This window comes from Phaethon aethereus, assembly GCF_964289735.1.
Source record: "Phaethon aethereus genome assembly, contig: HAP1_SCAFFOLD_717, whole genome shotgun sequence".
Lineage (NCBI taxonomy): Eukaryota > Metazoa > Chordata > Aves > Phaethontiformes > Phaethontidae > Phaethon > Phaethon aethereus.
This window is the reverse complement of record NW_028114105.1, coordinates 1-15,442: the sequence shown is the minus strand read 5'-3', so window position 1 is coordinate 15,442 and position 15,442 is coordinate 1. Positions and strand designations below refer to the sequence as shown.

At 64.6% G+C, this 15,442-nt stretch overlaps 1 protein-coding gene across 1 annotated transcript; it reads left to right on the top strand.

Annotated features, from left to right (window-relative positions):
• Positions 1-4,782: 4,782 nt before the first annotated feature.
• On the top strand, positions 4,783-11,158 carry LOC309416276 (trypsin-like; the record flags this gene model as incomplete). The annotated part of the gene is made up of 5 exons (XM_082015846.1): positions 4,783-5,147; positions 6,469-6,652; positions 8,073-8,326; positions 9,000-9,136; positions 10,997-11,158. The coding sequence occupies exons 1-5, from the start codon at positions 5,111-5,113 to the stop codon at positions 11,156-11,158; spliced, it is 774 nt and encodes a 257-aa protein (XP_081871972.1). The 5' UTR covers positions 4,783-5,110.
• Between the last annotated feature and the right edge of the window lie 4,284 nt (positions 11,159-15,442).

The window sequence follows — 15,442 nt, the reverse complement described above, 5'->3', positions numbered from 1 at the left end:
GGCGCGGCGCGGGGACGGCACGCGGGGGGACCGGCCGGCGGCGCAGGGTGGGGTCCCGGGGGGGGGGGGGGCGGGGGGCGCGGACGGGTCCCCTCAAGCTTTCGGGTTCCTCCGCCGTCGCCTCCGACCCGTCGCCCCCACGGGCGGCGTCGCGGCGCGCGGACGGGCCCCGGCACGCGGACGCGTCCGGCCGAGGTCTGCGCCCGCCGCCCCCCGAGCGAGACCCCGACGTGTCCTTCTTCTCACCCCCCCCCCCCACCCCAGGGTGACTCCGGGGGCCCCTTGGAGTGTAACGGGGTGCTGCAAGGGGTGGTCTCGTGGGGCATGGCCGTCTGCGGGCGCCGCGGCCAACCCGGCGTCTACGCCAACGGCCAACGTCTGCCGCGCCACGCCCTGGATCCGCAAATGCATCGGGAGGCAGTGAGACCCCCTCCTCCGCGACCCCCCCCCCCGGGGGGGGGCACACACACACACCCCCCCCCCCACCCCGAGGGGCTTCACCCCCGGACCGGGGGGGGGCGGGGGGAGAAAAATAAAAATTGAAATGAAAAATTTCCCAGAATGCACTTGGGGAAGGGCGAAATGGGGGGGGGGCTCCGGGGGTCCCCGGGGAGGGACCCCCGCCCAGGACCGCTCCCTGCGGGGGCGGGGTAAGGGAGTTTGGGGGGGAGCGGGAACTGGGAGCACTGGGGGGGTGGTGGGGAATTGGGGGGAACTGGGAGCACTGGGGGCGTGGTGGGGAATTGGGGGAGGAACTGGGAGCACTGGGGGGGCAGAGGGAATTGGGGGGAACTGGGAGCACTGGGGGGCAGTGGGAACTGGGGGAACTGGGAGCACTGGGGGGGCAGTGGGAGATGGGGGAACTGGGAGGGGATCAGTGGGAACTGGGGGAACTGGGAGCACTGGGTGGGGCAGTGGGAACTGGGGGCACTGGGGGGGCAGTGGGAGACGGGGGGAACTGGGAGGGGATCAGTGGGATCTGGGGGAACTGGAAGCACTGGGGGGGGCAGTGGGAACTGGGGGAATTGGGCGGGGATCAGTGGGAACTGGGGGAACTGGGAGCACTGGGGGGGCAGTGGGAACTGGGGGAACTGGGAGGGGATCAGTGGGAACTGGGAGCACTGGGGGGCAGTGGGAACTGGGGGAATTGGGAGGGGATCAGTGGGAACTGGGGGAACTGGGAGCACTGGGGGGGCAGTGGGAATTGGGGGGAACTGGGAGGGGATCAGTGGGAACTGGGGGAACTGGGAGCACTGGGGGGGCAGTGGGAACTGGGGGAACTGGGAGGGGATCAGTGGGAACTGGGAGCACTGGGGGGGCAGGGGGAACTGGGGGGGTGTGTGAGCAACCATTTAATGAGTGACACGGACGGATTTCCCTCGTTAGCGTTAATGAGGAACAGCCCCCCCAGACCCCCCCCCCGTGACGGGGCCCGGGTTCCTCCCCCCCCCTCCCCGCACTGGGGAAAGGGACTAATTAATAAGACTTAATTAACAGCGATAATTAATCCTCAGCCCGATCCCCGCGCACCTGCGGGTGCTGGGCGCTTGCTTCTCTTCAGGCTGCTGCGCCGGCCGCGAGGACCCCGCCCTCATTAATCAGCCAATTAATTAATGAGTTAATTACAGGCGCTAATTGGGAGCCTGGTTGAAAGCCAAGGTCAAGGGCGGGGGGGAGGGGAGGGTCTGCGGGGGCACGAGGAGTTCATGGAAGGTCCTTCGTGGGCATCTGGAGACAGGGAAAGCTCGTTAGGACTAATTAGCCCCTAATTAGCCCCCTAATTAGCCGAAGGCCCGGGGGAGGGAGCTGAGGAAGGGGCCGGGGAGCCCCTCGGGGGCAGGTCTGGGGGGTCACCCTGGGGGTGACACGTTCATGAGAACCGAGGGGTGGCCGGGGGGTGCCCCGGGGCCACCCAAGGGCCAAGTGGTGACAAGGTGGCCGCTGGTGGCCGCTGGTGGCCCTCCCGGGGGGCGGCGCCTGCGGTGGGCAATGGTCCCCGTTGGTGGCGTCTGACCTTGGCCTTGGGGACAAATGCCCATCCCCATGGGTGGCATCTGAGCCTGCGATGGGTGATGGTCCCTGTTGGTGGTGTCTGACCTTGGCCTTGGAGACAATGTCTGTCCCCATGGGTGGCATCTTCACCCGTGATGGGTGACGGTCTCCGTTGGTGGCATCTGACCTTGGCTTTGGGGACAGATGCCCATCCCCATGGGTGGCATCTTCACCCATGATGGGTGACGGTCCCCATTGGTGGCATCTGACCTTGGCTTTGGGGACAGATGCCCATCCCCATGGGTGGCATCTGCACCTGCCATGGGTGACGGTCCCTGTTGGTGGTGTCTGACCTTGGCCTTGGAGACAGACGCCCATCCCCATGGGTGGCATCTTCACCCGTGATGGGTGACGGTCCCCATTAATGGTGTTTGACCTTGGCCTTGGGGACAGATGCCCACCCCCATGGGTGGCATCTTCACATGCGATGGGCGACAGTCCTCGTTGGTGGTGTTTGACCTTGGCCTTGGGGACAGATGCCCGTCCCCACGGGTGACATCCCGCCGGAGCTCTACGCCGGCCCCGTCCCAGGGTCCCCGACCGAACCCGCTGCCCCGGCGCCACCTCCAGGTGCCCCAACCGGCCACCCCGGTTCTCGGCAAGACCTGGCAGGGCCCCAAAAATGGAGGCGACGAACACGGCGCCGATGACATCACAGCCGGGCTGGGGAGGCGCGGCGGCGGGGGAGGGGGCCAGACCCGGGGCCGTGGAGGTCAGCACCCCCCGGGCGGTGGGGCAGGAGGCGACACCGGTGGCCTCGGTGGGAATCGGGGTCCCCCGCCGGGGTATTTTGGGGACGCGGGGGCCACCCCGGGGGGGGGCAGAGGGTGGGGCCGGGGGGGCGGGGCTGGGGGATTTACTCCTTCCTCCTGATTTACGCCGGGAGGAGGCAACCCCGGTGACACCAGGGGGAATCGGGGTCCCCTTCGCCCCTTTTTTGGGGTCCCCCTCACTCTGACCCCCCCCGTAGGACCCCCCAAAACCTGCCCCGTGTTTGGGGGTCCCCCTGTTCTCCTTTTTGGGGGGTCCCCGCATCTCCGCCCCTGTTTTGGGGTCCCCCTCACTCTGACCCCCCCCCGTAGGACCCCCCAAAACCTGCCCCGTGTTTGGGGGTCCCCCTCTTCTCTCTCCTTTTTGGGGGGGTCCCCCAGCCCTGCCCCTGTTCTGGGGACGAAGGGGGAAACTGAGGCACGCTGCGGTGTCCCCCCCCCCGAGCCCAGTTAATTACCTGGTGTTAATTGGGCTCCGCCCACTTCCAGGAGGTGGGAGGGGCCTGAAGGTGGGGAAGGCCCACCCCCCATGCCCGAGCCGCAGGGGATTGTGGGTAATTTGGGGCTGGCGAGGGGGCGTTTGGCCCCGGTGCCTGGAGGTGACCTGGCAGAGTAGGATGGCACTGGGATGAACTGGGATGAACTGGGAGGCACCGGGAAGAGCGCTGGGACATACTGGGAAGCACAGGAAGGCCCTGATAGGTGTGGGGATGAACTGGGAGGCACTGGGAAGGGTAAAAAGGGCACTGGGAGGCACTGGGAAGGGCACTGGGACATACTGGGAAGCACTGGGAAGAACAGAAAGGCCTTGATAGCTATAGGGGGGAACTGGGAAGTACAGGGATGAACTGGGAAGGACAGGAAGGGCACTGGGAGGCACTGGGAGGTCCTAGAGGAGCTCAGGGGGAGCACTGGGATGCACTGAGGTGTACTGGGATATACTGGGATGCCCTGGGGAACAGGGTATTGCCCCAAGTACACTGGAAGCACAAACTGGGACACTCTAGGAGGCACTGGGAAGCGCTGGGGCACACTGGGAGACACTGAAATTTACTGGCAAATGCTGGGAGGCACTGGGATAAACTGGAATGCTCTGGAAGGCAATGAGACATACTGGGTTGTACTGGGAAGCACTAGGAGACACCGGGAGGCACTGGGAGGCTGTGGGCTGGCACTGGGAAGCACTGGGAGGCACTGGGAGGCTGTGGGCTGGCACTGGGAAGCACTGGGAGACAGCGGGAGGCACTGGGAGGCTGTGGGCAGGCACTGGGAGACACCAGGAGGCACTGGGAGGCACTGGGAGGCTGTGGGCTGGAACTGGGAAGCATTGGGAGACAGCGGGAGGCACTAGGAGGCTGTGGGATGGCACTGGGAAGCATTGGGAGACACCGGGAGGCACTGGGAGGCTGTGGGATGGCACTGGGAAGCACTGGGAGACACTGGGAGGCTGTGGGATGGCACTGGGAAGCACTGGGAGACACCGGGAGGCACTGGGAGGCTGTGGGATGGCACTGGGAAGCACTGGGAGACACTGGGAGGCACTGGGAGGCACTGAGAAGGGATACCCCAGGAGACACTGGGAAGGCACTGGGATGTCCCAGAAGGCTCTGGGACAGCACTGGGGTCACTGGGACAGCACTGGAGGGCACTGGAAAGCAGTGGGAGGCACTGGGAGGCACTGGGAAGAACTAGGATGCCCTAGGAGACAGTGGGAAGGCACTGGGAAGCTTTGGGGACCACTGGGAGGCACTGGGAGGCACTGGGAAGCACTGGGATGCCTCGGAAGGCGTTAGGAGGGACTAGGATGCCCCAGAGGCGCTGGGAAGGCACCGGGAAGGCACCGGAAAAGCTCTGGGAGGCACTGGGAAGGCACTGGGAAGGCAGCGGGAAGGCAGCGGAAAGGCAGCGGGAGGCACTGGGAGTCACTGGGAAGGCACAGGGAAGGCACTGGGAGGCACTGGGAAGGCACTGGGAAGGCAGCAGGAAGGCATCGGGAAGGCACTGGGAGGCACTGGGAAGGCACTGGGAAGGCAGCAGGAAGGCACTGGGAAGGCAGCAGGAAGGCACCGGGAGGCACTGGGAGGTACTGGGAGGCACTGGGAGGCACTGGGAGCACTGGTTGGCACCCGCCCGCTCCGGGCCGGGGTGTGGCGGGAGGGTGAGACCGCCCCGACCGGCCCCGCTCCCTCCCGGGGTGGCCCCAGCCCAGGCGGGGCCCGACCGGGATTTAAGGAGCTGGGCCCGGCACCCGCCACCCTCCTCTTCCTCCTCTTCCTCCCGCCGCCGCCATGGAGCGCCTCCTGCCACTGCTGCTCCTGGCCGCCAGTGAGGGCACTGGGGGGCACTGGGAGGCACTGGGAGGCGCTGGGAGGGGGCTGGGAGGCACTGCTAGGGAGGTGGGAGTTTGCTGGGGGGCACTGGGATGCACTGGGAGGGCACTGGGGAGCGCTTAGGAGGTGCTGGGGGGACACTGGGGAAGCACTGGGAGGTGCTGGGGGGGCACTGGGAGGGAACTGGGGAGCACTAGGAGGTGCTGGGGGGGCACTGGGGAAGCACTGGGAGGTGCTGGGGGGCACTGGGGAAGCACTGGGAAGGCACTGGGGGCCACTGGTGGGGGGCAGAAGAGAGAGGGGAAGATACTGGGAGGACACTGGGAGATCCCAGGAGGCACTGAGAGGGCACTGGGAAGGAGCTGGAGGTGAACTGGGGACACTGGGAAGCACTGGGAGCATACTGGTGTGAGTGGGAGAGAAAGAGGAAGCACTGGGAGGCAATAGGTGGCATGGAACTGGTACTGGGAGGGAGCTGTGGGTAAACTGGGGGCACTGGGAGGCAGTGGGACTGTACTGGTGTAGGTAGGAGGGAAAGAGAAGGTACTGGGGAACACTGCAAGGGGGGCACTGGGAAGCACTGGGAGCACTGGTGGGGTGTAGAAAGGAATGAGGAGGTTGCAGGAGGGTAATGGAGGGCACTGGGAGGGTACTGGGAAGGAGTTGGAGGTGAACTGGGGGCACTGGGAGCATACTGGTGGTATGTGGGAGGAATGGGGAAGCACTGGGAGGCACCAGGGAGAAACTGAGGGATAGTGGGAGGGAACTGGAAGGTGCTGAGCATGTACTGGGAGGGAGCTGGGGGAAACTGGGGGCACTGGGAGGCGCTGAGTGGGAACTGGAGGCTACTGGGAAGATTTGACAGGCAGTGGGAGGAACTGGTGTGACGCAGGGAGGCACTGGGGGCCACGGAGGGGGAATGAGGCAGTGTTGGGAAAGAACTGGGAGGGCACTGGGAGGCACTGGGAGGCACTGGGAGGCAGTGGGTGGGAAGCGGTGGGGCACTGGGGACACTGGGAGGGAGAGGGAGAACTGGGAGGACGCAGGGTGACACGGGGCAGTGCTGGGTGGCCCAGGAGACCACCTAGGAAGGAACTGGGCGGGCACTGGGAGGGCACTGGGAGGCACTGGGAGGCAGTGGGTGGGAAGCGGTGGGGCGCTGGGAGGGAGAGGGAGAACAGGGAGGACACGGGGGTGACGTGGGGTGGTGCTGGGTGGCCCAGGAGACCCCCTAGGAAGGCACTGGGAGGCACTGGGAGGCACTGGGAGGCACTGGGAGGGCCGGGCGGGTGCTGAGCCCGGCTCTGCCCCGGCAGCGGCCGTGGGGGATGAGAACCGGATCGTGGGGGACGAGAACCGGATCGTGGGGGGCCGCAGCTGCCAGAAGAGGCGTCACCCCTACCAGGTGGTCCTGCTGGGCCCCGAGAAGAACATCCACTGCGGGGGCGTCCTCCTCGGCAAGTCCTGGGTGCTGACGGCCGCCCACTGCGACACCAGGAGGTGGGTGGCCCTGGGGTGGGGCAGGGACCCCTTCTGGCCAACGGGCTACCGGGAGGAGCCGTGGTGAGGTCCGGCAGGAGCCCTTGGTGGCCGTTGGTGGCCCTTGGCCGTGGCAGGACCCGCTTCGGGATTCGTCTCAATGTGGGTGGAGAACCTCAACGGGAAGAGGTGGTGGTGGCGGGGGTGCCCCTAGCCCAGGTCCTCCTCCCCGCCCCACAACCTTCTGGGACCCACCGCCCATGGAGCCAGTCAACCGGTGGGGACTGGGTGGCTACCTGCTGGGCAGAGGAGGCCACCTTGACCATCCCATTGGCTTCCCAACACCACCATGCCATTGAGTTCCCAGTATGACCATCCCGTTGGCCTGGCCACCACAATCGCCCCGTTGGGCTCCCAACATGACCATCCAACTGGGCTGGCCACCACAACCGCCCAGCTGGGCTCCCAACATGACCATCCCATTGGGCTGGCCACCACAACCATCCAAGTGGGTTCCCAGAATGACCATCTAACTGGGCTGGCCACCACAACCATCCAGTTGGCTCCCAACATGACCATCCCGTTGGGTTGACCACCACAACCACGCCCTCAGCACGGCCAAGAGGTTCTCACACCAAGCGTCTCCTGGGGTTCCGCAGGGTCATGTAGACATCTCCCCAAGAACCATGTGACCCTCTCCCCAGGAGAAGAGCTCTCCCGTGGAGGTCTCCTCCCTTGGCCACCCGAGGCCACCCTCCTGGCCAAGGAGGACCTGAACTGCCCCCAGATTTGATGTCTGAAGAGAGGTCTCCTCCTCCACCCCTTCCCACCAGCTCTGTGGACTGGGACCTTGCTTGGACCAGAACAGGTTGGGTGGAGGAGGCAAACCAGTTTGAGGAGCCTGTGGCACTGGTGTGACTGGCCTGGGCAGGGGCACCCATGTGCTGAGCCCATGGGAGGACCACGGAGGCCACCGTCCCCGCGCCACGGGGGCTCGAGCCATCTCCTCGAGGTAGAGACGTGGACGTTCTTCCATTTTGTGGTGGTCTCTGAGCTTCTCCTTGGCCGAGCACCGACGCGAGGGGAGGAGCTACCAGAAAAATGGGGCAGAAACCCCGGATTTTGGGGCTTTTTTTTTTTATAGTGGGGTGCGTCGAGGACCTGGCGAGCGGCCAGGAGGTCCAGGTCCTCAGGTTGGAGCCGGTTCTTCTTCCACTCGGGTTGGACCAGGGAGGACTCGCTTCACCTTGGCCGACTCCGGCTGACCCACCGGGTGCCTCGGTTTCCCCACCTGGTGAAGGATATTCATGGTGGGAGGGGGGAGGTCTTCCGCCCTACTTCCCAGGAGCTCCTCCCCACCTCCACCACGTGGACCTTCCCCGGCACATGCCACGTCCGCCGAGGAACCTCACCGTGGTCCTTTCTCCACCCCTTTGCCCAGACCCATCCCCATCCGCATGGGTGACCACAGCTTGAAGACCAAGGAGGGGACGGAACAGTGCATCAACTCGGCCAAGGCCTTCATCCACCCCAACTACAACCCCACCAGCCACGACAGTGACATCATGCTGCTGAAGCTCCAGAAGCCGGTCCGCTTCACCGACCACATCAATCCCGTGGCCCTTCCCAAACGTTGTCCCCCACCCAACACCGAGTGCATCGTGTCAGGGTGGGGCAGCACCAGCAGCCCTGAAGGTAGGTGGAAACATCTCCTCGTAGCACGTGGCGGGGGTGGGGGGTGGTCCTCAAGGGACCTGGGGACGTCTCAGCCTCTTGAAGACACCTCAGCATCGTGGGGACATCTCAGCGTCTTGAGGACATCTCAGCATCTTGAGGACATCCCAGTGTCTTGAAGACACCTCAGCATCTTGGGGACATCCCAGTCTCTTGGGGATATCCCAGAGTCTTGGGGGCATCTCAGTGTCTTGGGGACATCCCAGCATCTTGGGGACATCCCAGCATCTTGGGGACATCCCAGCTTCTTGGGGACATCTTAGTGTCTTGGGGACATCTCAGCGTCTTGGAGACATTTCAGCAACTTGGAGACATCTCAGCATCTTGGGGACATTATTAGTGTCCTGGGGACATCTCTCTGGGGGGGAGGCCTGGGCCCACCAGCGGTCCACGGGGTGGGTGGCTGTGGAGGTCTCTGTTCTCCATCAGGTCCATGCCATGACCACAGGAGACTCCAAATCACCTCCACGGTGGTCATTCACCCCCTCATCTTGAGGGCACCTTCCATGGTGGGGTGTCACAGCCCACATCACCCTAGGAGGCAGAAGGTCCCACTGTTTCCGTGCTCCCCTGGGACCCTTCCCCCAAGCTGAGGTGCGTGCCAGGACCCCTGACCATGTCCCGCTGTCCCCAGGGTACTTCCCCGACGTTCTCCAGTGCGGGGTGGTCTACACCATGCCCAACGAGGAGTGCGGCAAGCTCTACCCCAAAGGCATCACCAAGAACATGCTCTGCGCCGGCGTCACCGCAGGGGGCACCGACTCCTGCCAGGTAGGTCTCGGGGAGGGGGGGTGCTTCCCCCCACCCTGGCAGGGTGGGGGTCTGGGTGGCTCCTTGAGGAGAGACCCCCGTGGGGTGGGGGCACCCTGCCCGCGTGGCGTTGAGGACCGGTAGAAGAACCCAACTCCATGGCGTAATGGTCTTGGGGACACGGGCCGCTGGCGGGACCCCTCGCCCCACCACGGGGACCCCCGGCTGCCATAGGCACCACCTGGGTTCCGTAGGTACGCTGGGTGCTATAGGGACCCCTCACCGAGCACCATGCACGCCCCTGGGTGCTATAGGGGTCCCTGGGAGTCATGGACCCCCCCGTCCCAAGCACTGCACAGCACCCTGGGCGCTGGAGAGACCCCCTGGGTGCTATAGGCACCCCCCAAAGCACCATACAGATCCCTGGCTACCCTAGGGACCCCCCAGGCACTGTACAGCTCGCTGGGTGCTATAGGGATCGCTGGGCATTATAGGGACGCCTGCATGCTATAGGGACCCCTGGGAGCTATAGGAACCACAAGGCAACCAACATAAAGCCTTCTGGGTGCTATAGGGACCCCTAAGGTGCTATAGGGAGGCCTGGGTGCTATGGGGACTCCTGGGCACTATAGGGACACCCTGGGTGCTATAGGGACCCCTAATTGCTGTAAGGAGCTTCTGGGTGCTGTAGGGACCCCCCAGCAATGTACAGCTCCTATATGCGCTATAGGGACCCCCATGGCTTTAAAGGGACCACAAGGCAACATACAGGCACCCTGAGTGCTATAGGGGCCCCCAAGCTCTATAGGAACACCCTGCACGCTATAGGGACTCCTAGGCAATATACAGTCTCCTTGGTGCTATAGGGACCCCTAGACAATATGGGGACCTCCTGGGTGCTATAGGACCCCCAGGGTGTTATCAGAAGGCCTGGGTGCTATAGGTACCCCCAAAAATTCTACAGCCCCTTGGGTACTATGGGGTTCCCATGGCCCTGTTGGGACCTCCCCAGTGCTATAGGGACCTCCTGGGCCTCAGCTCCAGCTCCCCACAGGACATGGTCTCCATGCCCTGACGCTATAGGGCACGGTGGTCTCCATGCCCTGACCCTATAGGACATGGTGGTCTCCATGCCCTGACCCCAGAGGGCACAGTGGTCTCCGTGCCCTGACCTTATAGGACATGGTGGTTTCCGTGCCCTGACCCTATAGGACACGGTGGTCTCCGTGCCCTGACCGTATAGGACATGGTGGTCTCCATGCCCTGACCCCATAGGACATGGTGGTTTCCGTGCCCTGACCCTATAGGACATGGTGGTCTCCGTGCCCTGACCCCATAGGACATGGTGGTTTCCGTGCCCTGACCCTATAGGACATGGTGGTCTCTGTGCCCTGACCCCATAGGACATGGTGGTCTCTGTGCCCTGACCCTATAGGGCACGGTGGCCTCCATGCCCTGACGCTATAGGGCACAGTGGTCTCCATGCCCTGATGCTATAGGGCACAGTGGTCTCCATGCCCTGATGCTATAGGGCACGGTGGTCTCCATGCCCTGACCCTATAGGACGTGGTGGTCTCCATGCCCTGACCCTATAGGACATGGTGGTCTCCATGTCCTGACCCTATAGGACATGGTGGTCTCTGTGCCCTGACCCCACAGGACATGGTGGTCTCCGTGCCCTGACCCTATAGGACGTGGTGGTCTCCATGCCCTGACCCTATAGGACGTGGTGGCCTCCATGCCCTGACCTCACAGGACGTGGTGGCCCCCAAGGGAGAACCATTGGTTCCCGTGGGGTGGAGCTGGGGGGATTTGGGGGTGGGGGGGGTGCCGGGGCCACCCAGCCGTGGGGCCACCTCACGGGGTGCTTCTCTCCACCAGGGCGACTCGGGGGGTCCGCTGGTGTGCAGGGACGAGCTGCAGGGCGTGGTGTCGTGGGGCATGCAGGTGTGCGGGCAGCGGGGCAAGCCGGGCGTCTACACCCGCGTCTGCGAGTTCACCGCCTGGATCCACGACATCATGAGGAGGAACGGCCAGGCCTGAGCCACCCCCCGAAAGGAAGCGTCCTCCCCCCCGCCCCCCCAGAACACCGGGGGTCTTCTTCTCCCTCCTCCCGTCCCGCGCCGCCCTCCCGCGCGTGCCGGGGAAGAGCTCCCGGAATAAAGCCCCGTGAAACGTGGCCGCCTTCCGCCGTCCCGTGGCTCCACCGCGGACACCGAGGCCACGGGCCGGGAGGAGGAGTGGGAGGATCGTGGCCACCATGAGCGTGGTGAGGAAATCGCCCCAGTTCTGAGGGTTGGTGGCCATGGTGGACAACTCATGACCACGCATGTTTGGTGCTGCTTGGTCATGGTGGCAACCTGCAACCATCTATGTGGCGCTGGTGGCCATGGTGGACAACTCACGGCCATGTGTACCTGGTGCGGGTGGCCACGGTGGCAACCTGCAACCATGTGCGGGTGGCCACGGTGGCAACCTGCAACCATCTATCTGGTGCCAGTGGCCATGCTGGACAACTCACGGCTGCGTGTACCTGGTGCAGGTGGCCACGGTGGCAACCTGCAACCATCTATCTGGTGCCGGTGGCCATGGTGGACAACTCACGGCTGCGTGTACCTGGTGCAGGTGGCCACGGTGGCAACCTGCAACCATCTATCTGGTGCCGGTGGCCATGGTGGACAACTCACGGCCATGTGTACCTGGTGCGGGTGGCCACGGTGGCAACCTGCAACCATCTATCTGGTGCCGGTGGCCATGGTGGACAACTCACGGCCGTGTGTACCTGGTGCGGGTGGCCACGGTGGCAACCTGCAACCATCTATGTAGCGCTGGTGGCCATGGTGGACAACTCACGGCCATGTGTACCTGGTGCGGGTGGCCACGGTGGCAACCTGCAACCATCTATGTAGCGCTGGTGGCCATGGTGGACAACTCACGGCCATGTGTACCTGGTGCGGGTGGCCACGGTGGCAACCACACGTCTGGTGCTGACAGGGAACCCGTGTCCAGCTCTGGAAGACATGTGTTGAGGTCTGGAGGACACGCGTGTCCAGATCTGGAGGACATGTGACCAGGCTGTAGAACACCTGTCCGTATCTACAGGACACGTGTCCACGTCTGGAGTGCGCATGTGTCCAGGTCTGTAGAACACGTGTCCAGGTCTGGAGGACACGTATGTCCACAGCAAGAGGACGTAGATGTCCAAGCTTGGAGAACACACACACGCAACTCGGGAAGCTACGGGTGGTGACCCACCACCACGTATGTCCAGCCTGGTGGCCACAGCTGGCATGTCACCACCACGCGTGTCCGTCTCTGGAGGCCGTGGCCAGTGCCCTGCGGTCCCACGTGTCCCCCCGCACACCATGAGGCCACCCCATGGCCCCACCGCCAGGGGCTGGGGCCACCCCACGTCCTCACCACCAGCCGGGGCACCAGGGGTTATCGCGGGCTGTGTAAACCAGGAGTAAAGCAGGGAGATGGCTCCTCCTGGGAGTGCGTGGGCGCCCAAATTGGCGCCAATTAGGAGCTCGCTAACGAGGCGGCCGCTAACGAGGCCCCCCACCGAGAGAACCAGTTGGGCCAAGCCCACAGCGTGCAGCTCCGCCCGAGAAGCCGCACCGCCCTGTTTACACCACTTACACCCAGCGGGACCGCTTTGGGTTTACACAGGGGGGAGCAAGCCCCGCCCCTCCCACCTCCTGGCCACACCCCCCACACCATAAGCCCCGCCCCCATGAGGGTGCAGGCGGCACAGAGTGACAGCGCCCTCTAGCGCAAGGGTGCACCCAAGGGTGTGCACAGGGGCGGGTGCGCACAGGTAGATAAACGCGTGTCGTGGACGTGTGGACGCGTGTCGTGGACACGTGGACGGGTGTCATGGACGTGTCGACGTGTCGTGGACGCGTGGACGTGTGTTGTGGACATGTGGATGTGTGTCATGGACTTGTGGACATGCGGACGTGTGTCGTAGACGCGTGGACGTGTGTTGTGGACATGCAGACACGTGTTGCAGACGTGTGGACGTGTGTCATGGACATGGGGACAGGTGGACACGTGTTGTGGAGGTGTGGAGGTGTGTTGTCATGTAGGGGTCTGCGTGTGCACACGGGTGTTGACCACGTGAGAACCACACGCAACAAGCTTCGGTCTTCTGCTCCAGCCCTCGAAACCGGCCAGCCAACCTGTCTGTGAGGGTCTCCAAAGCTGATTGGCCAATCAGCTGGTCTCCAAAGCTGACTGGCCAATTAGCTGGTCTCCAAAGCCAGACAGCCAATTGGTACATGCTGATGTCTTAATTTGGTTGGCCAACCAGGACGTGGTGGCCTCCAAAGCCGGTTGGCCAACCAGGACGTGGTGGCCTCCAAAGCCGGTTGGCCAACCAGCACGTGGTGGCCTCCAAAGCTGGTTGGCCAGCCAGCACATGGTGGCCTCCAAGACTCTCTGGCCAACGGGACTTGCTGGCTTGCAAGGCAGCCGGCCAATAGCGCACGCCGGTCTCCAAGGCCGTTAGCCAACGAACACGTCCACATCCCCAAAGCCAGCTGGTCAATCCCTACGCGTGAGTTTCCGAAGTCACTGGCCAATCGTCTCGCGCTGGTCACCGAAGCCGCCGGCCAGCGCAACCAGCCAATCGTCCGCCTCGGTCTCCCAAAGCCGGTTGACCCACCAGCATCATCACGTCTCCAAACCCAACCGGCCAACCGGCACCCCCCGCCTCGCCGCAGCGCCGTCCGCGCGCGGCCGGCCGGCGCCGAGCGAACCCACCGGCGGCCGCCGACCGCCGAAGCCAACCGGCCAATGGGCGCGCGCCGCCGCCTCTCGCCGTGACGCAAGGCGAGGCGGCACCGAGGAAGCGCCGAGGGATTAAGGGAAGGAGGCGGCCGGGGCGTCTTCGCGCCCGTCAGACGCCTCCAGCTCAGCCCCGGGGTGGGACGAGCCGGGCCGGGCCCCGACGCCGTTATAAAACCGGCGGCGCTCACGTGGGAGGGACGGGCACGGAGCTGCGGCGACGGAGGAGACGCGCCGGGGCCGGTCGGGACGGTTTTCTTTCGACGTCGGGTTTTGGGGAAGGGGAGTCGGGGGGCGGGGAGGGAGGGGCGGGGGGCGGCACGACGCGGCGGGGAGGTTTGCCGGGACGGGGGTGGCGGGTGGGGAGGTGATGGGCCACGGTCGTCCCTTCTGCTGGCCCTGGTCTCCCTCCATCCCTCCTTCCTGCCGGCTTCATCCCCGGCCTCCCCCCGTCCCTCCTTCTCCGGGCTTGCTCCATCCCTGAGCTCCATCCTTCCTTCTCCACGCTTGCCCCGTCCCTCCGTCCCCCATCTCCATCCATCCTCCCTTCTCCGTGTTGGCTTCATCCCTTGATCCCGGATCTCCATCCACCTCTTCTTCTCCGTGATCCCTCCATCCCTCCTGCTCCGTGCTTCCTCCACCCCTCCTTCCCCACGCTTCCTCCATCCCTCTGTCCATGATCTCCATCCCTCCTGCTCCGTGCTGGCCCCATCCCTCCTTCCCCACATCCCTCCCTCCATCTCCGCTCTCTCTCTCTCTCCATCCCTCCAACCTCAGCCTTCCTCCCCCCGCCCCGCCTTCCTCATCCAGCCTCTCGGCAGGGACCCCTGTCCATGGGCCCCACCACCGCCCTCCGTGGGGCCCACCACCTCCATCCATGGGCCCCACCTCCCGTGCCCCTGGGGAGCAACGACCCACGCCCATGGGCCCCATTGCCTTTATCTGTGGGGCCCGTGGCACATGTCCACAGGGAGTGGTGACCCACACCCATGGGTGGCTCCGACCCATTGCCATGGGAACCGTGACCCACAGTCACGTGGAGCCTTGACCCACTTCCATGGGGGCCACAACCCTTCTCTATGGGGAGCGATGACCCACGGCCATGAGGAACCACGACCCACGTTCACGGGGAGCAATGACCCACGGCCATGGGTGCCTCCAACCCATGGCCATGGGAGACCATGACTCAGAGCCCCGGGGAACCGTGACCCACGGCCGCAGGGGACCACGACCCACAACCGCCGGGAGCAATGACCCGTGTCCTTGCAACCAACAACCCATGTCCATGGGGAGCAATGACCCACATCCAAGGGTGCCTCCAACCCACAGCCTTGAAGACCCGTGACACCCCACCATGGGGGGAGGGGGCCACGACCCCTATCTCCGAGGGGCACGACCCACAGCTGCAGCCCGAGGGAGGCATCCAAGGGCAGCGTGAGGTGCTGGGAGGTCAATCGCCTCAAGACAAGGAGGGGGAGGCGGAGGAGTTGGTGGAGCCCGTAATTATGGGCCTCATTAACGATGACTGTGTTGATT